General features: G+C 48.1%; 1 protein-coding gene across 1 annotated transcript; it reads left to right on the top strand.

Moving 5' to 3' along the window:
* On the top strand, positions 1-25,811 carry LOC131215235 (Ig-like and fibronectin type-III domain-containing protein 1). Its single transcript, XM_058209622.1, has 11 exons — positions 1-70; positions 9,130-9,303; positions 15,165-15,299; positions 15,783-16,709; positions 18,613-19,724; positions 19,801-20,259; positions 21,737-21,983; positions 22,056-22,234; positions 22,302-22,798; positions 22,870-23,320; positions 24,634-25,811. The coding sequence occupies exons 1-11, from the start codon at positions 1-3 to the stop codon at positions 24,835-24,837; spliced, it is 4,455 nt and encodes a 1,484-aa protein (XP_058065605.1). The 3' UTR covers positions 24,838-25,811.
* The last annotated feature ends 1,661 nt before the right edge of the window (positions 25,812-27,472 follow it).

The raw sequence follows: 27,472 nt of genomic DNA, 5'->3' as shown, positions 1-27,472 counted from the left end.
ATGGAGCGGTGGACACTGCTGCTGATCGCTCTCGTCCTGCTGACCGGCGTCGGAGCCGTCGACCCCATCGGTACGTCCACTTACCTCAGCGGTTGACTTCGTTAAATATTTATCATCCTGCGCTACCACGGTGTGTCCGGCCAACATCCGGCCTGGCGTCGCCCATTCTTTTTTGTGGACTCCTAAAAAGGCCAACCCACGCCCGTGGCGAATCAATTTAAAATTAGCGATTCCTGACTGCGCTGCCCCGACTACGCCAACGACAATCACATCATCGGGTGCCAGAGAGGGGCCGGGGTGAAAAGTTGACCGAATGGAGTAAGATAGAACCGGGGAACGCCCCGAGCGCCACCATCGCCGAGGCTAACAAGATGAGAAAGTCAATCTTCATATTTTTATCCGCTTGGCACTTCCAGCGATTGAATCCGCGGCGTTAGCCAGCGAGTCTCGTTAAGTCCGCTTAATTGGGCCCGGCCAAGATCCCGGCTAATCCCGTCGGCGAGCTGAAAGTTATCCTCTAAATAATAGATAATAAATAAAGTTTACGGTACTTTCACGGGAGCACGCTTTCTCACCTCGGCTCGGGCTCGCTGCGAGAAGCGTTGACGAAGTTTCCATAAATTCCACGAGGGATTTAACTTTTCAACAAGCCATTTCAACGCTTATTACCGTCGATTGGGGCAGATTTGCTTTCTTTTAATCACCCGGCACTTCTTCCCGATCACACAATCGCGCATAATATCGAGCAGCTTTCGAGTAGCGAATTCGAGCAGCTTCTTTTTGTGCCGATTTGGATGAATCGCCAACAAATGGAACCACAATTTTGCGCCGATTTCAATACAATCCAATTTAATCGACCCACGTTGGGCTTTAAGGGACTTTGTTTGTAACTTTCTCAATTACAAAACGGGTGGGCGCTGCGAACAAAGTTTTCCGTGCACAACATTCCCATAGCAAATAGTATGTAACTTTGGCCTCACACTCTGCCCCGTACCTTAATCGTGGGGAACCCTTTTTGGCCGGCTTAATTTGGGGCCCACAACAACCACAACATCATTCTGGCGTCACCGGTCACACCGACAACCGTTACAATCGTTCATCGTCTGTCGCATTACAGGCACGATCAGCCAGCCAGTGGCAATCAAAGCCCGAAGTCAGCCGAGGAAGGTGTGTGGTAAACAATAAAACTTCCCGGGCCAAACGGAACAGGATACGACCATTTATTGCTACACACCGTTGGTTGCGGCCGGGTTTTCCATATGCTGCCGCCGTCAGCGCCGTTGCGCGTCTCCCGAAACTTTGTCCTGTTTTACGGCACAATAATTAACCCCCGGCCAGTGCGAAGGGCCTGCGCGGATGTTAGCGGGCATGAAATTAAAAAAGTTTCATTATTGGTGCCGGAGAACCCTTGCCGAAAATGGCCGGGGGCCGTGGAAGCTTAGGAACCAGCTGGTTCCAGCACGCCACGAACAGCTGCCATTTTCTGTTCTACACGTCGCGTGTCATCGGATCGTGTGCTCAGCAAAAATGAGGCCCAGCTCCATCCCGGTTGCGCTCAACTGTGAAATAGTGAAGCCTGTCGATCCCTTGAGAACATTTTCTTTTGATAGATTAATCTCAGTTTTCGTACACTGTTTGCTCCATTAGGTCAATCCGAACGTGTCGTTGAAGCTATAGGATTCATCCATTGCGACTGATGGTCTCATTTTATGCCAATCACTAGAAATTCTTACTGTTCGAAGCTAGCAGGAAGAATTACAGCTCCAATAGTTCGCTCAGCATGGAATGAATGAAAACGGTATCACTTTAAGATTTCCCCAAACCTTTTTGGTGGACATTTCCACTCTATGTACGGAATTGTAGATGCCGTGAGTCTGTAGGCTTGAAACGCAGGTGAAATTGCGTCAGAACTACTCTTACCTCAAGAAATGCGTAACCACCGTCCTCGTGCGTGCCTTGAAAAAAATGTCCCACATGATAGGCAGAAAGCTGTACCATGCGTTGGACCCTCGTCAGCCGGTAGTTCTTCTGCGAAGAACCCAGAACCCAGACTGTGACTGACGGTAGCCACCTCACAGTGGGACTGTTTCCTAGAGGCGTCTGGCCCTTCTCGCCCTTCTATTGAAGTCCGACCCATTTTCGGCCCGATCCTTAAGCTAACCGATTTTTTGAAGTTTTGGTCACCACGTTGACTATTTTTTTGCAAATGGGAACGGGCGAACAGCCGATTGAACATGCCCACAGTTCCCAGCTTCGAGGCCGTAACCTCAACGGCCGGCCGGACGAGGGTTCCGTTGGGTTCTACGTGGCTTATCGTTGACACGTTGAGCTCGGGCGGACCCCGAGCCGAACGGACCTGAATAAATCCTCCCGCCGAAAATGGGAAATCCTTCCGTTTTGGGGCCAAAAGGAAAGATAAAGATAGACGGACAGCGAAAAAGGACCGAGAGTCACAGTGTCCCCCTCGGATGCAAGTGATTCCTCCCGCGGCCGTCTCGGAGGCGATAAGCGAGTGAAGATATTTATGCAAATTGGATTGCTCTGGGGTGTCCCTTCTTCCAGGGGAAGGTTCTATCAACCGCACGGCTGAGGCCGAGTCCCAGAAGCTGCTGCTGGTGTGTGGTTTCGAGCAGCGCTTGTGTGTCGATGAAATAGTAATTTGTACTCATTTGTACCCAAACCTCTCTAGCAGATTGCCAAAACGCTTACGCACGATGCCAGCGAAGTATCCTCGTATCAGTTGATCACATGTAAACTACTAATGTGAGCCCAAAAAATGATTGCGTTTTATGAGCGCAAACATCCGTCCCGGGACCGGTGCAGAATTTGTTTTGGGGCTCCCTATTTTAGTTTTGCCCACAAGCTGTCCATAGACGAGCACTTTAACTGTTGGAAATGTGCGATTTGCTCCAGGCCATCCCTTTAACACACCAACCGGTTGATCGTCCATGGTCCAGAAGGAAGCGACCAAAGCAAACAGTGAGAGGGGCGGGCCGCAAAACTAACGGAACAGAAGATTACAACCCAACAAAAGGAAGGATCAACTCTCGGTACACACTCGCGTTGGAAATTGACCCACCGTACGGTACACCGTGTGTCCGTTTGTACTCCTGTTCGGCTTTTATTGGAATAGATAATTTCCATAACCTACCTGGTTCGGCCAGTGTACCTGCTGCGGTCAGTTCCTTCGGTGAACGTCTAGCCCTAATTGAAATGTATCGTTTTAGTTGGCGATTCTCGTCGATTTTCTGGATTTTTGAAATGCCATCGTAGGTACTGCTGGATGGCCGTGCAGCGCGACCGCGGGCTTCGATTGTTGGTGGGTTTTTTGGTAGGCCCGTGCGTAAATGGCACATGACACGCCCGTGCGTTTTTTCACATTTTCTTTGACATCTGGCCCGATATGTGTGTTTGTTTTAAGCCGTAACCTATGTCAATAGTCGTTACAGTTCTACCCTCCGACTGCGGGTTTTATTACCGTTGCTGCTTCAATCTGATCATCCTCTCTGCGCTTTTACCTAGGAGGGACTCCTAACAATCCTTTCAACCAAAATCAACCAATGTGTGAAAACGTTGTATTTGATGGGATGTTTAGTGCTTCATACTTCCTTGTATTGCTATTGTTGTTGAATGGGTCTTGTTTTTCAGTTATTATCTCTCGATCTCTTTAATAGTAAGTTTCCTATTTCAATTAGTGGTTTTGTATTATAATGTTTTACTTAAGCAACATGCACTTTCTGTTTTATTTTTAATGATAGTATATTAATTAATTCTATCTATTCTTTTTCTAGTTTAGTTCCAATCTTGTCCCATATCGTTTTCTATTTATTCATTGATAATTGCTTCATGATTTCTATTGTTAATTGATTTATCTGCTTCTGAGTTTGTTTGTTCTGCTTGCTTTTTGCTATTACATTGAATTTTATTGCTGCTTATTTTCTAAATTTTTCTGTCATCTCACTTAAGCATTCAATCTTCTGCTTAGACCTCACGTCCACTTACACCGCACATCATGTAATTTCGATAGTTTCAAAGCTTCTATTGATTCCTTTGTGCTAATTAGGTTTTCGTTGGTTCGTTTACTATTTGCGTTTCACATTTCATCTATTGCTGTATCTATTGCACATTTCATCTATTTTTGACGACACTGTACGATGCCACAGTCTAGCTAATCGTTCGCAAATGATCCAATCTCGCCACCATTCTTTGGCCAGCGACCGGCAACCCTCTGATCTTTGGGGCGCGAACGAAAAGAAACATTACTTTCGTGCCAGCCGAGAAGGAGCAATAGCGGCCGTTGCTCGAGGAAACGAACCATTGGCGCCATTGATTGGATCGTTTGATTCGTTTCCGTAATTAGAATGATTGAAAATGGTAAATGGCGGCCCTAGTCGGCGGCGAGCAAAGGAAATTAGGCGTATTTTCCACTCCATTTCCGGCGCTTCCTGTGTCACCTTCCTGGCGCCGGGACCGCGGTCAGGCCCTTCCTTCCGCGGTGTAAGGAAACTTCATCTCCGTCGGATCCGTTCGGACGGATATTATTTATGTTGCCTCATTTTTCAGTCTCCCTCTCATTCTGAGAAGGGCGCAAAAATAACATAAAGCTACGAAGATAGCATTTAATTTGTTTTGCCTTGTGTATGCTGCCTTTGGCGTCGTGAAGTGACGGATCGACGTGAAGTGTCCTCTTCCCCGACCGACGCCCGCACCGGGCGAATCGCGTTCCGTGTGTTTTCTCGCGCCCGAAAGACAATTTGCTGTTCCTCCTCCATCCGAGGCTATCCGTTAATTTTTCGAACCGTAGCTGCTACCTTTAAGAAGCCTAAGAGATCGAGAAGCACTCGCATTCGCGCACGAAACGGAAGTCGAGCTGCTCCCGGAAAGGAATAATAAAATGTTCGTCATCCGTTCCCTCTTTGAGACCAATGTTTTTCTTATTTCGCAAGTAAAACGACCGCTTTTGATAAGATTTTCCCGGGCAGCACATCGCTACAGGATAAAATATTGTAATCATTCAAAGTGCAATTTATAAAAATGAGATGCACATCGTCAAGTATATGGTCGACGTTGGTTGGAAATTTACATTCTAATTACAAAAACCTCCAACTGAAAAACCAAAATATATGAAACAGTCCTTATTTATTGCATTAGCTGAAAACTTCTGATCATGTTTAAAGTTTTTAGAAAGAACCTTACTATAAAAAATTTACTATAGTTTAAAGAGAATAATTCATTCAACAAAGGCTTTGTGGACTTTTAGCCAGTACAGTGGCAGTTTTGATGTCTGAATTAAGTTCAATACCATATCTCGAGAATGCAAAATTGGAACCATTGACTGGGTGGCGAATGTAAAGTTTAAGCCATACATATTTAGAACAACCTCAATTCCAGTGACGCAAAATCAAGTTTAGTATCCGCAATGGGTACCCTTCCGCCCAGACAAAATTACCTAACATTATCGTTATGTCTTGCGATCGATTCTAAAGTTCTCCTGTAGATTGTTCCTTTTTGTGAATTCAATTGTCACACCGATTGCTGGCAGGTCTATTCCAGAAATCTAGCTTCTTGGCCGAGGTTGAAAAAAACAAAGTGATTCTTGTACATTCCTTGATGTAGTCACCATCTACTAATGTCGATCAAGGTTCCTATCGGTTCAAAAGGTAAAAGAAACAAGACATTCGATTTGATTCAAAAGAGGGTAGAACAGGTACGCGACATATTTTATGGCAGAATAAATTGTTGTATCGTTAACGATCTTTTTCAATAGCAATCGATACATATCGTTTTGTTTTGAGGGATACGCGAAATATTGGAAAAAACAGCTTATGAAAGGATATCTAAACCTGTAATTTCCAGACGAATAGAATGCTCCACTTCCATTTTTTTCTAAAACATTAAACCGCAAGCGCTCAGCAGCGTTTGGCGATGGTTCCCTTAAAGATTACAACATCGAATCAATACCGAACCCCCCCGTTTAAAGCATTACACGAGCGTACATGACATGAAGAAATCATAAAACATGTCCTCCGCCTGTTGCCTTCTGCCGTCGTCCGAGAGCGAAAAGGAGAAATGATAAATGTATTCCACTTGCAACTCGTTTAGCAACACATTTGTAGCGACCATGATTTATGAAGTCATCACGAAACAAGGGTTCCGATTCATTTTTTTTCGTTCCTTTTCGACGTGTCGTTTGAAAATAATCTCCCAAAACGAGGTGAAAGCTTCCTATTCCGGGTCGGGAAACGTGAAATCACAATACACTTCACTGATCCCGGCATTCGGAAGGAAAAGGCACGACCTGGTGCTCGCTCCGGCGGTCGGCAAATTATGGTTTTTCTCACACGTTCCAATAATATCACGTAAACTGCGGTGTTCGATTCGATTTCCACTTTTGGTCGTCGCGCCCAAAAGCCGAAATGTTATTTCTCGTGAAAACTGAGCTTGGTGTCTTCTGGGGTGGACAAATATGGCCGCATAGTTATCGTTTCATTATAATTATATTTCTTGAAGTTTATGTTGGGTCATGCGTTTGAAAAAAATATCAGTATTTCCATGTGTTTATTTCATTGTGGTTTGCTTTCAGCTGCATATTTTTTCTACTATTTATATCATATGCTGCATATCATTTCATTCTAAGTAGAGTTGGACTTTTAAAGTTAAATGCCTTTTCATTCAAGTCTTTTATTTTCCAATCCGCTTTTTCCATTTAATTTATCAATCCAAAACGATTAATTCCCGAGTGTTGTTGTTGCTTGAAGAATGTCATATTATTGACCATCATCTTTTTTCCCACTGTACCTACACAACATTTACAACGAACGGCAATAACGTTTCTGTGTGAGTCTCACCTTTCGAAAAACTCTTTTAAATGCTTCCCAAATGCTCTGGACGAACATTTCGCCCATTTGTCCTTTATTATTGGCTGAGTGTCTGCACAAGAAACCAATCGCTACATACCAGCACCAGCTCCGCACCGTCTGGGCTCCCCCCTGTGGGCTTTTCGTGGCCAGAAAAATTACGTGCCACCCCATCGTCGGTCGGGAAAAATAATAATAATCCTATCAAGACGAACATTCCTGGGCAGGTTACACTTCCTGCGGCTCGGTCGACGGGGGAAGCCGTCTCTCGCGCACTAGTCGGGACCATCTTCAGAACCGAAACGAAGCGAAACGAAACGGAAACGGCTCTGGGACGGAACGGAGCAACTGCTGAGGGGGACGGTAGCCACAGTTTTTCATCATTTAACGTCGTCACCGTGGACGGACATCGGAATGGCCGCCCGGTCGGGTGCAAGAATACCGACGGGCCACGAATCGAATGGTTGGTTTTTCTATTCGCTTTCTCCGGGAAGCTGAGTGCGGGTTCCGAAAATGGTCCCTGGCTGTCGTTATTTTTATTTCAAAGGCCCGTACCGGAGGACGACGACAGGTTCTGGGTTCACATCGTCCAGTGGAGCGTGCATTTTCCGGACACCATTTTATCACTCGCCACACCTCAGTCCGAGAAGCTGTCGGCGGGCTGTCCACCGGTGGATCTGCTCCGGCAGCCGGACCGGTGTAGATAAATGTCTCACCAGCAGCACAATTTGGCAACAAACTGCAAAAGAATCTGCTTTTTCTCTTGACCCACGGTCCAGACTATCTAGACATTCTACGACGGCCAGCGAGGCCCGGCTAGCTCCAACAATATCAGGACCGTCGCTGTCAAGAACCTCGGGCTAGACCTCGGCTGTTCTGAGAACGATGAAACTTTACCAATTTCCACTGGCAAACATTAATTTCGAAATCAATTTTCGGAACCGGCCTCCGGGCTCATCTTTCGGCGCGATTAATCTCCGCCACAAATACACACCCGGTACCCCCCGGTCACGGTCATCAGCGGTATTGTGTTAGGCTCAACCACAACGTGGGTACCGGACCACAATCATATTTGCCGTGATCTGATTTACTCGCCAGATAGAAAGTTTTCCACCAGAACTGATATATGATCGTCCGTGAGCCTCTCTGCCAGTTGAGTTCGATGTTGGAGTTCGAAGGTGCACAGCAACAACAGTCCTGTTCTGAAAACAATAATCAATATCGCCTTTCGGGATGTCCTCGTTCGGTTTGTTGTGTGGCTCTGGTGGAGCTTTAAACTAAGGTCTCTAGATAGAAGGTTCCGTCGACTAATTTCTGCCACGCGCCAGGTTCGTTAAAATACGATTAACGATTTCAAAGAACTGATTCGCGATGTAAATAAATGGTTCCGCCATCACCAACATGGCCGTGGCTAACGGCTGGCGCCTTCGTATCAATTCCATATAAAAATAAAATGACACCACGTGTTGTGCACCACGGAAACAGTTCTTGGAATTCCGCTAACGAACCTAGCTCACGCCACAAACCAGTCGGCAGAACCTTCTATTCCGGGACCCTGCTTTATACGTTCCATGCCCAAAATATGCTGCAAACCGGCATTGGAAGATGTCAGAGAAAAGTCGAGAGTTGAAGATTGAAAGTTCAGCAACAAAATTAAACCAATTGATTCACCGCGGAATCAAAAATACTCCAAACCAACAAAAGCTTTCTTTAAGTTTCTTTTTGACGACAACTCAATCATGTGCCCTTTGAGTTGGTCTGCTCGTCAACCGTTGCTTCGTTATTGATTCAAATTGACATTACCATAGTAACCGCCCTGCGAAACACATCAAACCAAACGTGGCGATTAATTGTGTTTTCGACACTTTCGACCGAGCGATCGTCCTCTTTTGCCCGATGGCCCGATCGTCTTGGAGATTCGCGCGAATAAGGTGACACGAGGCGATTTTACAAAGGGGCATTACGAAACGGAAATGGATCGCGCCGTCACCTCTGGAAGGAATGCCACCCGAGTTTGAAGTAAAAAGATGGTGGTGCCGCTGCTAAAAAGTGCCCCCCGGGGAAGAAGAGCCATAAACATTTAGTTTTATTGTGATGGGCAACACTGTTGGCCCCCTCGAGCTGGACCTTATTGCACCATTTTTCTTCATCCAGATCGTCATCAACGCCGTCGTCGTTCGGCTGTAAAACGTCTAATTATGGGGCACCCTTTTCTTCGGCCGTGCGCTCCACTCGCTGCTAGACTAATGTGTCCTCTTTTCTTGTGTTTTAGGCACCGGCGGACCAGCGATGGTGCACGTGGGCGACGACGCGCTGCTGACCTGCGTCGTGAATACGCCCTTCAACAACGACACCGTCCTGTGGCGCAAAGGGCCCCACGAGATCCTGTCGGCCGGCACGAACCGGGTCACGGGTGACCGGCGGATCAGCGTCCTGCACGACGACTGTAAGTATTGAACCCACGAACCGGGGACGATGGGGAACAGCAAACAAGCGAATTTTCGTCGCCCATTCCGCGAGACGATTATTTTGTGTGTCGGTAATCGCTTCTCATTATCCGTCGCCCGGAGCCCTGGCCCTGGGATTCCGAGGGCGATAATGTCGACGGCAGACATTAGCTGGCAACACTTTCACCTTCGCCGTGCCCGCTCAATAATTCAGCAATTTAATTAAGAAGCACAAAATACCGAGAAAACACAGCGGTGACACAGCGGTCCTTCCTAAAGAGCCCGCCCCAAAAAGATTCAAAGACATTCTCGGGCGTACTCGGGAATTCTTTGCCAACGACCTCGTGGGGTTGATTTCGTTCTGGGTCGTCATTTTTTGGACAAGGAAACAGCGCCAAACCAGCGATCTTCTTACAGTATCCTTTTGGTCCTTCTTGTGGCCACGCCGGCTGCCTGCCTGGAATTGCCTGCTACATTCCACAAAGTGTTGCTGCGAACTCACCGAACGCGAATACGAAAGGTATTTGGCCACATTCCCCCCCATCGGAACACCACCGACTGTCGCGAGATCTGGGACCGAGCATGTTTACGGGTACACGCTTTTCCTTCATTATCCTACGTCGCAGCCAGGACGCTGGCGGCCGTTGTCAACACCACGGCCGTGCATCGTGATCATCTCTTCTCACCTTTTGCTGGTGCTGCTCCGACACCCTTAAAGGGAGTAAATAAAGTGAAAACAATTGAATTTTAAATTGTTTTCCATCAGAGAACGTACGCAGGTCTCTCGCACATGTGCACACCAAACCCAACTCTTTTGGAGTCCTCTATTTGGAGCGCGCTTCTCCTTTACCCGAACAATCTTTCCTAATTTTAATTAGAAAGTTTCGAGTAATTTATGCTTCGCTCACTTAGCACAGAGAGAGAGAGAGAGCTGGGGACAGTAAACATTAGGCTATCCGTTTCGCTCACATGCACAGTTTGGGGTTCGTCGTAGAGGCTCTAGCCACTGCCCGAGTTTCGATTTGGCCCTTTGGCCTCTGCTGATTGCTTTAAAGAGCGGGAATTTATCGGCAGCATTTCGGTCCCCGAATCGGCGACACCAGCTGTCAGACCGTTGGCCTCTAGCTCTAGGGTGGCCCCGGGACAGAACGAAGACCCGATGGCCAACAGTACCGAGCTGTGTGTGGCAATAACGGGTGAACAATTTATGTCCACTATGCTACCCTCTATGGAGACCCCACAGCATAAGTTTACTAATTTTATCTTCGATGATAAAATTACTGGAAAAAAACTTTGGTTACCCTTTTGGTGCTTTGATTAGAGCACTCTTTTGCGGTACTCATCGATCATGCTACGTGACGCGAGTACTGGTTCTTTGCACTCAAAATTAGACATTGCAAGTAGAAACGAATAAAAATAAGCTGGAAGTTGTTAAATGAGCTAAAGAAATAGCAATACTTCTTCAGCCATAAGTGCTCAATACAGACAAATACGGCAGTAGGGTTATTTAAGTTTTTCAAAACGCAAATAAGAATGAGTCGACTGTTACAGACATTTGCATTAGATAGCAGAGACACAAGGCATTTGCCGACATATGGAAAAGATCAACCAAAAATCCGAAAAGTTGTTAGTAGATTTAGTTTACTTGAAGATAGAAACTAAACTTAAGCCCAAATACAAATTCCCCATTTCACACGTCGGGAAGGCAAAGGTTGCACAAATGCACGAAATGTAGCTCAAAGTGCTGATCCATCCCCAAGCTTTAGTTTATCCAGTTTGAGGAAGTTAGTCTTAGTCTTAGTCCAGTTAGCTCTTTAGTCTTGTAATTAAGTCTTGAAAAATGGAACAAAATTGGCATATTCTTCAATAGCAAAAAGAAAGAGAATATAGAATCAGAATAATGTTTATATAGACTTAGAACGTGATCACTAAGCAACGATCTATTACAGATTATATAATTAACATATGCAACAAATACAAATTTCCGCCGTATTGGGCCGTATTCCGTTCTTTTAAGATTCAACAAATGTATGCAAAAAAAGTCATCCAGTGAATTCTTAAAATTTTGCTTTACTCTTCTTAACTGCAGTTTAATGTGTGGAAAATTTAAAACCAGAACTTTTAAAAGCAGTTTCAATTTTAATTTAGTTCGTGGAACTCTTAGTGTAAGTTTTTCTACTTTTACAGCTCAACTCACTTTAATTTGCCACGAAGTAATTGTTATACTTGTATAATTTTACAACATTCATGACGATCATCATTTAGTTTTACTAGAGAAGGATTAATTCAATTTAATAACGCATTAAATTACTATTGCCAGAGGCACTACTAATTGGAACGAAATTCCACATGTTTCGGTCTAAGTTGCAATGAAAATTCGTTTTTTCTGGATCATAACAACAGACCACGGTAATCGGGGTTCTCCCTGAGGACCTCTCGTTTTAATTCCGACTTAAATTGCAACACGGACTATCGAATTACGGGCATGCAGCACCAGCAATGGTAAACTCAAAAACTCGTAGCGACCGTTGTGTGTAGTTGGTTCCTTGTTTTCCCGTGTTTGCTACATTTCGGCTGGTATCGTACAGATCCTTCCCGCTTCCAGAGCTTCCGTTCACTTGCTGAACCCACACGCCACCCGTTTAGTCACTAGAGGCCAGTACGTAGAAGGCAACCGTCCGAAGATCAAAGAGCTGTCATTTCTTCGACTTGATTTTACCCGTTTTTCGTCGCCATCACCAACGTGCGTATTGGTTTCAGTGTAGTTTTTAGCTGGTCGAAGTAAGAAGAACCGTGGAACGCCCCCGAAAAAAACCAGCACCAGGATTCGGTCGTTTTTTGATAACTACACGGGTTCTGTTTTTATCGAGACGCCCCGATAAACGTGGTCAGTGAGCACCACGGGCCCCTCACACAAGGACTCGAGCGTTACAGATGGAATGGTTGTCTGAAGACGGTTCCGAATTTGACATTTACAAAACCCGTTCATATCCCGGTTTTTTTGGGAAGACGATTATAACATATCCAACCCTAGTTTTAATTAGCAGACTCTCGTGGAAACTAATGCATTGTTTCTGGAACATCGATCTCCTTTTATGCAATGTAATTTGCTGTTATAAAATTCCTTGCTAGGAAGGCCAGAATTTTTTATTCTTATTTTATACCACTTTTGATATCATCTGCAAAATTAACAATTTTTCCAACAATCGGAACTAGTACAAGATTTAAATAACTTTAATCAATTAGTGACAATATGAAATGCCTCTAAATTTGATCCGTTGATCAATATCGAGGTCTAATTGAGGCTCCATAAATGAAACCGTCAATTAACTTTCTCCAAAAACCACTAAAGTGGCAACTGAAAACAACTTTGAAACTTTTCGATCGACCCAAATCATTAACCTCAGCCAGCCTGACTGACTAGGTCGAGCCCTGGAAGAGGCAAAACGGCCATTCTTAAATCATTTCCAGTAACCTCCCGTAACAATACGTATCCTTTCAACACAAGGCGCCATCCAACGGTTGCTCCCTTGGGTTTCTGGCTCTGTAAACTGTAATCCGTTCTCCGTAGGCCACCTGCAGCTCGGTTCTGCTCCGCAGATCGCTTTGTGTTTGAAAAATGAAAAAATGCCATCCGCAACAACTACAGAGCTCTGAGACGAGGCGGCGAAAATAGTGGTGATTACGCAAAGGACTCGTTCCTCGCGGATTCTTCGCCCCGGGAGTCGTGCGAAAAAGTTTCGATTGCTTCTCTCTCTTCTTTTCTCTCTCCCTCTCTGTCTCTCACTGTTTTTCGAACTCAAAAAGCGCAGCAGTCGCAGCGCGAAGGAAGCACAGGTGCACCAACGAATGCACCGTTTCAAAGGAGCTCGCTAATTATTTTGCCAGCAGAGTTTGCCTTTGACGCCTCTGGCCCACAGGAAGGCATCCTTAACAAGCGCACCGCGGGCATCGGAGGCAGCCGCCGGGAGTGTGATACTCGCCCGGATCCGCCTCGAACCGGGCTCGTGGCTCGAGATCAGTTCCGGAAGCGGAGGCACTTCAAACGAAATCACTTCGCTCGTTGCCCATCCCGCGAAGGATACGCGGAACCCGGGAGCCGAGTTCCGTCGTGTCATGTGCTGATGTGTTCGTTGGTGGCTGGATGTTACTCAAGTAATGGCGCTGCTTCGCAACAATCCATTACCGGCGGCCAACGGCGGCAACGACGGTGACGACGGCGACGGAGTCCTCGAGAGGATCTTTAATTTTTCCTCCTGCGTTGGCAGTGAGCGAGCGAAAGTTAAACGGCTTTTTTGATGTTCAAGATCCGGGCCACCGTACGCGTGTCTGTGGGAGTGATTTTTCCATTTTCTCACGATGCCCAACGACCGCCTTCCTTTTTTTTATGCTGGATATTCGTTTATGCTGCCATAGGACTTGACTTTCCCGATGCCCGCGAATGCACCAGAAACCCCTAATTGACGTCCGTTTTAAGGGAATTTAAATAATGAGCCATAATCTTTTTCAATTTTTTTTCCAAAACATCAGTCCCTTTTCTATAAACATTCGAAAAAGCCAAAAATGATTTTGATTTTGGGAAACTACTATCAAAGATGTCAAAACATTTAGCTCTAACTCTTTAGCGGTGTTAAATACCGCAAGATCTTCTTCCTCGTTCTGGAGGAACAACTTGTCCCATACGTTGACAAGATAGTTACTAACTATCGAGGAGGAAAGGGAAAGTCTACCACTGATCAGATTTTCACCATGCGGCAGATCCTTGGAAAGATGATTGAGTTTCGTAGGAACATCGACCATCTCTCCATCGATTTCAAGACCGGAATGCCGGCCAAACTTTCCAGACTTGTGACAGTGACCATGACCAACCTCACAAGCCACATGCCAGGTGAACGGGGACGGCAAGCTCTCTAATCCCTTCGCTACCACTAGGGGATTTCGCCAAGGGGACGGTCCACTGTGGGGAATTCGTATGGGGCAGGTGGACATTGATGGTTTCAGGACGAATCTACCGGTTTTTTTTTCAACTTGAATGTTTGCTTGGCATGTGGTTTGACAAGATTCGACAACGGTTCTTCGATATTTTAAGGTATTTTAACGCCCCAAGCTATGCAATTTGCATGACACCTGTAATTTTTTAATGGATAGGATTCAATGGTTTTTTTTTAAATCAAAGAAGGATCTATTAGTCTTCTAAAGATTTATAATATACGTACTTGGTCGTTTGAAAACTATGCAAACGATCGCTTTAAAGTAGTGAATAAAAGTTGGCTTAAAAGAGCAATTTTTATCGGTCTTTTGACTTCCACAGTTCAGTTCTCGGAAACACTTTGGATTGGTCAAAGTTGACTTATCTATTTGAAGGAAAAATGTATCTTGCCTTCTCTTCATCATCGCTAGAGTCAGATCACAGCCAGATTCTGGCCTATGCTGATGACACCGACGTTGCAGATGTAAGCTTCTCCGATGTGCCACAAATTAAAGAAAAACTGAACTGAAACAAAAACTACTTCCAACAATACGCACAATTGAATACTTTGTAGGTTCATCAGTCCTATTGGTAAACGAAACGTTAAATCAACGAAGGTACTCTCTCATATTACGTCTTCTACTTCTGATGCGTATTCTATTCCACCGATCGACCAAATTCCTGCCCTTTTCTAGCGGCCTGTGCATAATGGCGAAATCTGAAAGTTTGATGTTGCCAGTTTTAGGGGGGTCCTTGCTCCAGCTCACAGCTCACGGAAACGCTTATTACACAGCTTATTGGCGGGACAAGAAATAGGCACCATCGAAAACCGTTTTGCTGCCACAGACTCCTGATTGCGGGCTCTGCCCCGTCTGGCTTCTCTCTTTCCAGCACCAGCCGGCCGGACGCCGCTCGGGGGCGATGTGTGGGTGCTGCTAATTAAGGAGACCCGGCTCAACGACTCGGACGTGTACGTGTGCGAGGTGAACAGCGACCCGATTGTCAGGAGCTTCCATCCACTGACAGGTAATTACCACGCGCGGGTCGGCCAAGACGCCGAGGCCTGTTTTTCACCCACAGCACTTGTGACTCCGAAGGCATCAGAGACGGACGAAGATTTACTGGATGCCGGGGGAACGCAGGAATCAACCGTCGAGCGAACGCTATTATTGCTTCGGATTAATCTAGAATTAGTGTGGAGGTTGAGCCACCGTCTCAGTTGAGCGGAACTACGCAAAACCCCTTGCCGCCTCAGGATCACCAGGCGCCACCAGAAGTTTGCCTCGCCCCGGCACTATCATCGCCCGCCTCCGAACGGCGGTGCGGGTTCAACGGGCGAACATTTTACAACACGCAAAAGTTTTCTGCCAACTTTTTCCATTAAAAACGATTTCCGCCCACCGCCCGGAACTATCCGGTGGCGGTGGTGGTGGCGAAGTTCTAGGCGAAGAGTCGGCGAAGGCAGCGCTGAACTCGCTACTCAAGTCTTGTGGTTCGTTTACTTTACAGTGCGGCATGCAAAGCGGAAGGGCACGGCATCCGGGCGGGTCGGGAACGCGACCGACACCAGCGCGACGCCTGGGCCGCCGGGTGGAAGCGGTGCTTCCCCGACTTCGCCGGCCAGTCCGGCAGCAGCGACCACCTCCGAGGAGGACTCCGAGGGCGACTCGTTCGACGCGTATACCGACTCGGAGGAGGAGGTTAGCGCCGACGGGGTGCCGCTGGTGACGCACGACTTCACCGACTGCTGCCACGCCAACAACGTGTCCGCGGCCTGCATCGGCTTTTGCGTGCTCCACAACATCCTGGATGGGTCGGCCGGCGTCGAGCCGGAGCAGTGCGAGAAGGACTTCCCGGGCATCGTGCGCTGCATGGCGGACGGCCGCAACCACGTGCCGTGCTGCGTCGAGAAGGGCATTCCCGACCTGTGCCAGGACATGTGCCGCGGCGAGTACACCCCGTTCACCGATCTGCTCAAATCGCGCGTCTCCTGCGTCCAACACACGCTCCCGGGCCTCCAGTGCATCCTGGACAACGTGCAGCGGTTGCCGTCCGAGCCGCAATCGGTATCGGTGGAACCGCTGACCGAGCGATCGCTTCAGGTTAGCTGGGCCGCACCGGAGAAGCTGGCCGGCAGCGTCAAGTCGTACCGCATCGAAGCCGCCATGCTACACGCCTTCGACCAGGACTATCTGGTCAACGCGACCGACCCAACGAGCGGCGCCGGGACGACCACCAGCAAGGTGCTCCAGCTGCCCGCCAACCAAACGACGGCCATCCTGTCCGACCTGAGCCCCTTCACGATGTACACCGTCACCGTGACGGCCGTCAACGAGCACGGCTCCAGTCTACCCAGCACCCGGATCCGGGCCCTTACACTCGAGAGTGGCGTTGCCAGCAAGCAGACCAGCGTCGCCGTCGTTCCCGTCCTACCAGGTAACGTGGCGTTCCCAACCGTGGCCCGTAGAAACACACCGTTACAGAAAGCAACGGAGATTAACATTGTCTCTGGTGCTCTTCGATCTGCAGTGTCTATGCCATCAGCATAGGCCAGGATCCGAACCCTAAGTTGATGGTCACTGAGGTCTCCACTCCAGATTTCCGGATGGTTCCGCTTCAGCGCGATATTGAAGAGGAGGCCAGCTAGACAGTCTCCTTGGCGCAATCGGTTGGTGGAAACGAAGGAATTGGAGAATCTGCGAACCACCGACACCTGCCTTGTGAGATGTGAGCCGGTTTTCCGAAACTAGTCATGGTCGCATATCTGGCCCTGTGGCTCTTTGACCAAAACCTCAGTTCTTCAAAATCCCAACTCGCCGGTATCGGTTTACGTTGTTCCCGATACGGCCCGGAAATGTTGTCCGCAAGATTGGTTTCCATTTTGAAAGACTCCGCACCTCCGGCATCGGACGTGGACGCTCGGACGAAAAGTTTCTTTTTGGCCCAGCAAAGCGCGTCACGCACTCTCGGGCATCCATTATCCGGCGAATCAAAGGATCCGTCATTGACCGTCGCGCCCTAATGGCCGATCCATGTTCCACGTCCCGCGCTCGCACTGGAACCGAAAGCCCTAATTGAGATAGGAAACGCGCAGGGACAAAGGACAAAACCTCGCTGTCAGTGGTGTCCGCCAGACTTTCGGGCGGCACGTCCATACACTCGAATCAAACCAAAGTATGGGGCCACTGGGTAGAGTCCAAGCATCCCCATTCGCCTATCCTTCTGTCGACAGTACATTCGGCACCCGTCGGAGGCAATCTATATTTCAATTACTTTCCCATTATTTGTCACACCGATACCGATGGCGAAAGTTAGACCCGAAGAGCGCCTGGCTCCAACAGAAGCGGACCAGAGGCAGTGTTTGTGCCGCAGGACCCGCAATGTGTTGCTTACAGCAAGATTAACCTTAGTATATGTAAAAAAATGAAATCGGTTTTTTTACAATGAAATCTAATGCAAAAATTGAAATGACAAGCTCTATTCTATTCAAAATATATGTGCCATCGCTAGCTGTACATTTCTCTCATATCTCTGTTAAATCGTAGATGCCACGCCGAAAGAATTCTTCGTCTGTTGAAGCAAACCAATTAGTCGTCCAATTTTCGACTTCTCTACGCGGAATCGAAGAGTCTGCTGAACCAATCTGAACGTTATTCCTCCAATCCTGGACCGAATTGGTAATTTGTGACCGATAGGGATCTGTATTGAAGGTTTCATCAGGTTTTAAGAGCTTGTGATACAACACACCTTTCGGTTCCCACCAGCCACACAGCATTGTCTTTCTGCCGAATCGATCTGATTTTGCAGTCAAAATTGATGGTTAACCCGGACATGATTTTTTTCTTTTTTGGGTTCCCAAAAATCAAATCCACTTTCCATCCCCAATCACGATCTGAAGGAAAAATGACTTACTTTTGTACCTGTCGAGTGGAATTTCACATTTGGGTTTTCGCTATTCCGGTTTCGGTTCATGTGGTACCAATTTCCCAATCTTCTGGATCTTCTGGGATATGGCGTATTTGGAAACATTCAGCCGATTCCCGAGTTATTGTTGCGTTTCGGTGTCATTTTCGTCCAAAAGTTCTTGTAATTCAGCGTCCTCGAACCGCTTAAAGCACTACGATCTTCCAACAACAAGCTTCGATCAGCATTTAATGCAATTCTTCAGCAGTTTTCTTCAGCAGGCAGCATAAAAGCAATGATGCCCCGAAAACGTTATTTTCAGGCACAAAAGTCGACATGGTCTGACCTCTTCATAGATATTTTATGAACGACTTTTTTTTTACATAAAATCACTCATCTAGAGCTGCCCTTTCTCTCTCTCACTCTCTCCAAACAGATGTGCGAGGATGTTGCGTGAAGAAGGGCATCACGCACCGGACGTGCCTGGACAAAATGTGCGACCCGGTGAAGGCGGACTTCACCGAAGTGCCGGACCTGATGGTATGCGCGCCGTGGGCTAACATCACTTTCGCGTGCCTTGCGAATAGCGTCGATCACACGCCCTGCTGCAAGAGCCGCGGCATCCCGGACGGCTGCCTGTCGTTCTGTTCCGGCACGGTGCGAGCGATCAACTTCAACTACTTCAAGTGTCTGCAGTACATGTCCGAGTATAGCAGTTGCCTACTGCAGGGATACGGCGTGCTGTCGGGGCCACCGTCGAAACTGAAGGCGCCGCTCGTAGCGTCCCACTTCGCCGTGCTCGAGTGGAAGCCCCCGAAGATCCTGCCCGACACGGTCACCGCGTACCATCTGCACTTCAGGCGGCTCGGCAGCGGCGAAGAGTACAGCGTGCTGGAGAAGGACCACGGGCCAGTGATCGTCGAGGATCTGGAGGCGGCCACCTACTACGAGGCGTTCGTCGTCGCGGTCAACGCCCACGGCAAGGGCGGCCCGTCCCCCCGGCTCGTCTTCCAGACGAAGCGGGACGCACTAGCGCAGGCATCTGCGCCTTCGAAGCACTACAACATCACCGCGTGCTGTCACGCCTCGGGCCTGCTGCCGCAGTGTGCGCCACTCTGTAGCTACGACGCGAAGATGTCGGACATCCAGAAGCTCGGCAACACGTGCCGTGGCCAGATCGGAACGATCGTGCGGTGCAGTGCGGGCGGCCGGGACCACACGTCCTGCTGCGCCCGCCGAGCCGTGCCACCCAAGTGCCAGTCGCTGTGCCGTGGCGTGATCACGAGTTCCCCCGCCGACTGCCTCCCGTTCGCCGGCAACATCATCCAGTGCTTCGAGGAGGGCATCGGCCACATCCCGGCACCGGTCGACGATCTGCACGTTACCGCCGTCACCAACACCTCGATCTCACTGGCCTGGGTCCCGACCGAAGCGGACACTCCTTCAAACAGCACGGACAACGTCGCCCGGCGGACACTCGGCTACCTGGTGCAGTACGGCAAGGTCAACAACATGACCATGTACGAGACGGTGATCAAGCTGGAGCACGTAAGTGGGAAGTGTCGGTGATCAGTCGTCAGTTGTTCCCTAACACACCCGCTCTCCCTCTCTCTCTCTCTCTCAGGAACTGAACACGACCGAGACGGACATCGAGCTGAAGGAGCTGGAACCGAGGGCGCTCTATCGGATCACGGTGGTGGCCCGCGGAGAGTACGGCCTATCGTTGCCCTCGTCGATGCTGCTGATCAACACGTCCCGCACCGAGGCGGCCAGCACGGTGTACGGGGCGCCCTCGCCGCCGCACTCGCTGGCCGTTTCGGCGCACAGCGCCACCTGGATCATGGTGGCCTGGCAGCCGCCGGAGTTCTCGCACCCGCACGAACCCATCACGTACCGCGTGATCCACAAGGTGGCCAACAACTACACCGTGATCGATACGCGGCTGCTGTGGGTGCGGATCAATGCGTTGCTGCCCAACACGCAGCACATAATTTACGTGGTGGCGATCGGCGCGAAGGGCACCAGCCTGCCCTCGGAGACGCTCGTCGCGTGGACGGACCCGGCGCTGCCGGCTTACGTCGATGTAAGTCTCGGTCGGGATAAAGGGGTTTCAGGAAGAATCTACCGACTTTTCTGAACACTTTTGTTTATTTTGCATGTGGTTTGATTGAATTCAACATTTTATGTGTAATGCACGCCGTCGAGTATTATAAGTAAATTTTTTTCGATATTTTAAGGTATTTTAACGCCTGAGTTATGCAATCTGCATGACACCAAAATGTTTCAATGCATAATCGGCTGCAAATATCGAATTTCTGATAAAAGCCACTGCCTTATGAGTGAAGAAAAGGATAATTAATTCCTTGATCTAAATTGATTCATCGATTTAATACATTGATTGAGTTCACTGATTAAATCAATTGCGATATCGTCATTAATGTTTTCCTTTTACGCTGCCCATAACCCAATGAAGTAGAACTAATTTTAGGGTCACTCCTTTGTATTGCCTGAATGAAAGTATCTTCTAAATTGCTCTCTCTCTGTAAGATTTTCTGGCATATCCCCAGATTCCCCAGATTCTTTAAGTTAACTATAAAGCACTAAAAGTTTTTGATATGTATCTCTCCACTATGTACCTAATGTTGGGGCATTAACTTCTCTTAACAGCTAATGGTTATTAAGATATTCATAAACTTTTCTATCAAATCCTTAATCAAATGTAGATTAATAACAGTACTTGCGCGCTCAGAATCTGAAAATATTCTTTTATTATACCTTAAAATGCATATGCCCTGAACGAAACGCGTATTCAGTTCAAATCTATACAAACTTATATTCTGAAACAGGTAAATGCTTATTAACTGCGTCGGGGACACTCGGTTGTTCGATAGACATTTTACCTAGCTTACCGAAAATAATAGAAGAGACAAAAAGCTCATAAAGGCAATATATTTTGTATGGCCAAAGACATGGCCATGGATGACCAGGCGCCTCCTTTTGCATCAGGAAGTGTTTACTTACAATAAGGCTAATGGATTCATTTAATTGTTTTATTTATTATTATTTATTATTTTATTATTATAACGGACTTACTTCATTTTAATAGTAACACCTAGTTTGGTTGCGCAAGGCCACGGAATAATTTTGGTGCACTATCAAAGTTGATAAACTATATTTTTTCGTAGTGTTCCATACTAAATCCCGATAAAAATGTAGAAGCAATGCCAAACGTTTTTTATTATGTTATATTTATATTTCCGTTATATTTGTTTTACGCATCTCAAAAAAGGATCTGTTACCTTTCTAATGATGCATAATATAGGTACATTACCGTTGCAAACCTGTGTTGGTTTTAAAGAGAATTTTTATCACTCCTTCGACTTTGACAGATGAATTCTCTAAAACTTCAGATCGCTCATAGCTTATCTATTTTAGGAAAATATATCCTATAAAGACAACACTTTTATGAGTTGGCTTATGACCGCCTTATCCCCATAGTGTGCCGGTGATTCCGCCCTCGTTCACTGTTCTTTCATCGTCTCCTCTCACTCCCCCGACAGCCTCCGACGGTGCACCCGTCCGACATTATCTCCGAGGGCGGCTCCATGACGATCCTGTGCCTGGCGATGGGCAACCCGGCGCCGACGATCTCACTGTACGTGGGCGGACACCTGGTGCGGCAGGACACGTCGCGCCACATGATCACCGTGATCCACAACGTGACGACCGACATGGAGCACATCTCGTGCTACGCCGACAACGGCTACGGCATACCGATGCAGGCCGCCAAGAGGGTCAACATTAGCTGTAAGTATGCCGGGGCCAATCGTCTGACCCAAAATGGCTCACTCCCCCCCCCCCGGTCGGTCTTTTCTTCAGTTGCGCCGCGGATACAAGCGGCCGGCATCACCGTGGCTTCCGTCGGCGAGTCGGTGGACCTGAGGTGCAGCGTCCGCGCCCGCCCCATCCCGAAGACCATGTTCTGGCGTGACCACGACGGACGGGTTCCGGTGATCCAGGGCGGTAACTACGACATGTCGATGCGGAATGATGTCGATGTAAGGCTACGCCATGCACGGGCTTTGGTCAACCCTCTGATGTGTTCCCATTTCGTCCCATCTGCAGGACAACTCGCTGTACGTGATGACGCTGACGATCAGCAAGCTGGGCGCGCAGGATGTCGGCGACTACTTCTGTCACGCCGAGAACGCACTCGGCTCGTCAACGCGGGCCGTCTCGGTGCGCATCCGCAACACGGCGGCCGCGTCCAACATCTCCGAGTGCTGCGTGGCGCAGAACGTATCCTCCGCGTGCATGAGCGCCTGTTCGTTCTACCTGGACATCGAAAGCGTGATCGATCGGCCGGAGTGCATCGTGGACTTTGACAAGCTGATGCGCTGTGCGGCCGACGGGTCCGATCACCGCGGATGCTGCGCAACGAAGGAGGTGCCCCGTCGGTGCCTGAACTGGTGCCGGGGTGAACCGATCACTCCGCCAGGCCTGTGCGCCCTGCAGCACACCCGCACGATCGTCGGCTGCTTCCAGGAGAACCGTGACCGGCTCCCGGGCCCACCGCAGAACCTGCAGGTGCAGGTGCTGGGCGACGAGGAAGTGCTCATTAGGTCAGTCCGTCCGTCCGTCGATCGTGTAGCGTTCAACGACCAACTCAATGTTGCTTGCCTCTTGCCCCCAGGTGGGACCCGCCACTCAAGAACCCGGCCACCGTCGAGGGGTACCGGGTGTTCTGGCACGATCTCGAGCCGGTCAGCGACAACCTGTCGAACGTGATCAACGGGCTGGCGACGAGCCGGCTGGACGCGAAGGAAACGAGCATCCGGCTCGAGGGCCTCAAGCCGAACGTGATGTACGAGCTGGTGATCAAGGCCGGTAACCACCTCGGGGCCAGCGTCCTGTCGGTGCCGCTCCGCTTCACGCTCGGGGACCACCACATCACCAGCGCGTCGCACGCCACGAACGCGGGCGTCGTGAGCGGGATCGTCGCCGGGCTGCTCGCGATCGTCCTCGCCGTCGCCGCGATCTTCATCGTCCGGCAGCGCAAGGTTGGCCAGAAGCAGGCGGCAAACGGTGGGGTGGCCTTCGAGAACCCGAGCTATCTGCGCGAGATGAACGTCGAGCACGTGCAGGTGAGCGCACCGAGCGCGCACACGCGCATCCTTTTCGCGTAGCAAATGTCCAGCAAATGTGTTTTCCAAGCCTCGAAGCACTTCAAAGAAACAGTTTCAATCGCGTAGCGTAGCGCGACGTCCCTTCATGGGCCTCTTCAGTTTCCGGAACAAGAAAAAATCACACGTGGCCCGATCTGAGGTTATTGTTCCTTATTGACCGTTCCTTATTGACGGTTCCTAATTCCGTTTTCACACAAAATTCAATACAGATTCTATGCCTTCATCTTTTGAAATAGACAAAAATCGCCGATAAGCCAAAGCACGTCCAAGCAAAATACCAGGTATTTTACCTTGAAAAAACGAACTTTTAAACAGATGGCTCCACCTGTCGATTTTGTCCTCCTCATGCAGATTTTTTGGCAATATTACCTTGTTTTGACAAAAGGATTACAGATAGAAAAAAAAATCAGTTTGCAACCGATCTTTGAAAGAAGCTAGACCATGTCAACTTTTGTACCTGTCAATGACGTATTGCAGGGATTATTAATTTCCTGCTATCTGATGAAGAAAAGTGCTACAGAATCGCATCAAATGATTGTCGAAGGTGGTTTTTGAAAGGTCGCAGTGTTTTAAGCGGTATAAAAAACGTAAAAATGGCCGTTTTGGCTTAACAAGGAAAGAATGTCGGAGGACTCCAAAAAGGACTTTCTGGTGGCACCAGACAACAAATGATAGATTTGAACCATGCATTGATCGAAAACGACCAGAATGCCGTGTCTACTAGTCAGTCATGGAGGCGCCAGGTGAGGCTTAATGACTACTGAACCTGGCGTCTCCATGACCCACAAAACAAAACTGGTTCACGATACAAATCATTAGGATGGGGATTTTTTGGAACTTGGAACATAATGCTTCATTTCAAAAATCAAAATAATAAACGTTTGATTTCTTTGAAAAAAGTTCAATTTTGAAGGTATGCACAAATTTACAGAACTTTTTGAACACATGGCTAAGGAGTTCACTCGTTAAGTTGGGAAAATGTGATGGAGCCCCTTGCTTACTGGCCAATTTTCAGTTGGTCGCACGTGGACGGCTTATAAGAAGGCGTCGTATGTCTGAAACGCGATCCATTTCTTCCCTTTCTGACGTGCACTTTTGTTTGATTTCTGGTTTCAGTTTGTTTTTACGTTTTTTACCCTCATTCTGGGCTCTGGAGTCTGTTATTAATAGTAAACCAATTGTATCTTTAAGATTTTCTTTAGTTATATCTCAACTAGTTGTCAACTAGGCCGCCTGACGTTTATTTAATCTGAATCTCCGCTTCTTTGCAGATACCGGCCGTATCGGGCCAGAGTGTGGCCGGGGCGGGCGCCGACTGGCGCCAGGAGTCGCTCCACACCGCCAACGGGACCGCCACGACCGGGCTCAGCCACGAGAATGCCGTCGTCCCGATGGCCACCGAAGTCAACCCGTCGCTCTACGAGGAGCTGAAGCTAGGCCACGATCGGGCCGGCTTCAAGCGGCTCGTCTCCTAGGGCGCACTGCTCCACCAGCGCCCCAGCAGCAACAGCGCAGTCCTTGTACATACCACTGGACAGTTTTAGATGTGATCCGGGAGACTCTAGACCCCACTAGATCTCCCCCCATACCCCAAAAACGGCCCGCTAGAGAGTCAGAGCGCCCCAGAGAGCGGGTGGGTGTTTGTATTTTGTACTCACCTCGTTAACCAGTAACACACACAGGAACCAGTACACGTAGACTTTAGAAGAATTTAGAACAGAACACGAGAGAGAGAGAGTGCATGGAATGGTCCGTTTTCACGCCCTCCCGGAACCGCTGCGAAGGTTCCGACAAGGCGCAAGTACAGCGAAAGGGCAGGTTTATGTTTTTGAAGCGAAACGAAACGAACGGCGACAGCTTACCGTTTGCGGCAATATCTGGCACCACCACTACTGGAGCACATGGAGCAGAGAGTCCTTCTTTTACGGAGTGAAACATCGTGGCACGTGGCGACCTCTTTCGAGCGGAGTGGCCAGACGGCAGCAACCTAGTCTAGACGGTTCTAGTCAAGCGACCCAGGATAAGTGCGCTAATCCTGACAGCCGGCAGTGATGGATGGCCCCGTCCGCACCGAACGCAAGTGGACTTGTTGCAAGTTGCCCTGGCCTAGAACCATGTCACCCGTCCGCCCGGAAGCGAAGCTGCGCAGTACCGCGCGCCAGGATTCTCCATTCGAACCTTAGTTCGCACGCACACATTGTTACCACGTCGCTGTTTTCTTTGTTTTTGTTTTCGCCATCGGCCTGAACCATCTACGAGCACACATGCGCAAAACCCAGACGGCCGCGCCTCCCGACGGTTGATTGTAGTTTATTGTTTATTGTACCGTAACACAAACCATAGCGCAATTCAGGCCACCAATAACCCAGTATGTGGCGAAGGTAAGCGGAGAACCCTGCCCCGCAAGTGAAACGATGATAACCCGCGCTCGATGATGGAAGCAATAAACTTGAGCGATAGTTTTATAATAAAAAAACAGAACCAGTTTGTCCGCTTGAGAAACCAGAAACCACCGGAGATAGGTAACGCTAAGAGGGTCACCTTTTGAAAGAAACGCATCATGCTGAAATGGTACTGTATTTGGCGGGAACTTAAACCGCCCCACGATCGCGCTTTCTGAGAGCACCCCATGCATATCCTTCGTAAGGAAGAGCAAACCCTGGATCTTCCCGACATGACGGCGTGTGGCCAACCACTTTGCCGGCCAACGAACTAATCGAGGGACGAGGGATATAAACATCATGCGTTTTTAAAGTAAGCTCATTCAGGTTCGGGCACCTCATCATCGATTCCAGCGAAATTAGTGCTCAGATACTGATCGCTGAATGGCGCGATAAAAGTCCTTCTGTGAGAGCTGATCTGCCAGCGTAACCAGATGAGATCGGCGAATAAGCTGGATTTACTTCAAATAAAAAGGTGTTTTATTTAATCAATTGATTTTTCGGATGCTTTCGGCCATTGTCGAAACGGCAGCTGCGTGGACAAGGTGCGTTCGCCATAAAATCCACTCGAAAAAGTCCCGGTTTCAGCGACATTTTCAATAGGGTACCAGGTTGTACCGCGGAGGTAGCCCAAATTCCCCTGATTAGAAAGAACAATCTTGATTGCGAAGCTAGCATGGAATTATTTCGTAATAATATTGTATGATACGGTCCAACAATATTTGTGGCAATATTTCAGTATTATTGCTTGCCAAATATTTTGGTGCTCCTGTTCTCCTGTTCCAGCCGCTCCTGTTCCTGTTCCTCTGCGACAGATCGAGAAGAAAAGCGCGAGTAGCGTTTTCCCAAAGGTTTACCCTGAATCTTCCGACGGAAACTGCTTTTCTTTCGTGCTTTGCTACGAGTCTTACCTTACGTTCCGCCCCCATTTCTTTCGGTGGCCAATTTCTTTCCAATTCCAGCGGAAAAAGAGAAAATTCTAACGACGGCCTTTGCGGTTTAAAAATAATATTTGGGAAATAAATACACAGCGGGGTCTTAACCCACAAATGTCGGTCGAATGAAGTGGTAATAGCTAAGATCTACTTTGAGACAAAAATTAAATCATTCTACAAAAGTAGTATTGAAATGTGACAGCGGCGCTGGAACTAAAACCGAAAACTGGCTCTTGATGGAGATTACGTTGATGAAATAAACTGCTCAGCCCATGTGTTACAGGTAGGAAATACTACTTAACAATTCGCCAGCAACCGTTTGAAACGTTAGAAAGAAGTAATTCACGTACAATTCAAAAAGATTCAATAGGTTTGGAAGTAAGAGGGCGCCTTAAACCACTCTTCCACTAAAGTTAATTTAAGCAACAACTGTGTGGCAAAAACCACATCCACTTTTTACACTTAACGATGTAACTTTTCTAAAACGCAATTTTATGAATGTATCGCATGGTCTAAAATGGGAAAAGCGTTCGCTTAAGTACTTCGCCAAAAAACTTCAATTTGAAAAAAATCGAACGAAAAATTTTGTCACCAGACGATACACTAAACGATTTGAACGTTTTTAAATGAGATTAGGTCATACGTTGTCGGATATGATCTCTTTCTAAGATTGTTTTAGAAAAAAAACAGTTCCTTATCGTACTGTCCTTATCCTACCTACTGATAAAACTCTC

This window comes from Anopheles bellator, chromosome 1 (genome assembly GCF_943735745.2).
Source record: "Anopheles bellator chromosome 1, idAnoBellAS_SP24_06.2, whole genome shotgun sequence".
Lineage (NCBI taxonomy): Eukaryota > Metazoa > Arthropoda > Insecta > Diptera > Culicidae > Anopheles > Anopheles bellator.
The sequence above is the reverse complement of the archived record's forward strand: the minus strand, read 5'-3'. Positions and strand labels throughout refer to the sequence as shown.

Coding starts and splice junctions, on each gene's coding strand:
- LOC131215235 (XM_058209622.1), top strand. CDS start 1: ATGGAGCGGTGGACACTGCTGCTGATCGCTCTCGTCCTGCTGACCGGC. Junction 9,304..15,164: donor CAGCGTCCTGCACGACGACT/GTAAGTATTGAA, acceptor CTCTCTTTCCAG/CACCAGCCGGCCGGACGCCG. Junction 22,799..22,869: donor GACGAGGAAGTGCTCATTAG/GTCAGTCCGTCC, acceptor TCTTGCCCCCAG/GTGGGACCCGCCACTCAAGA.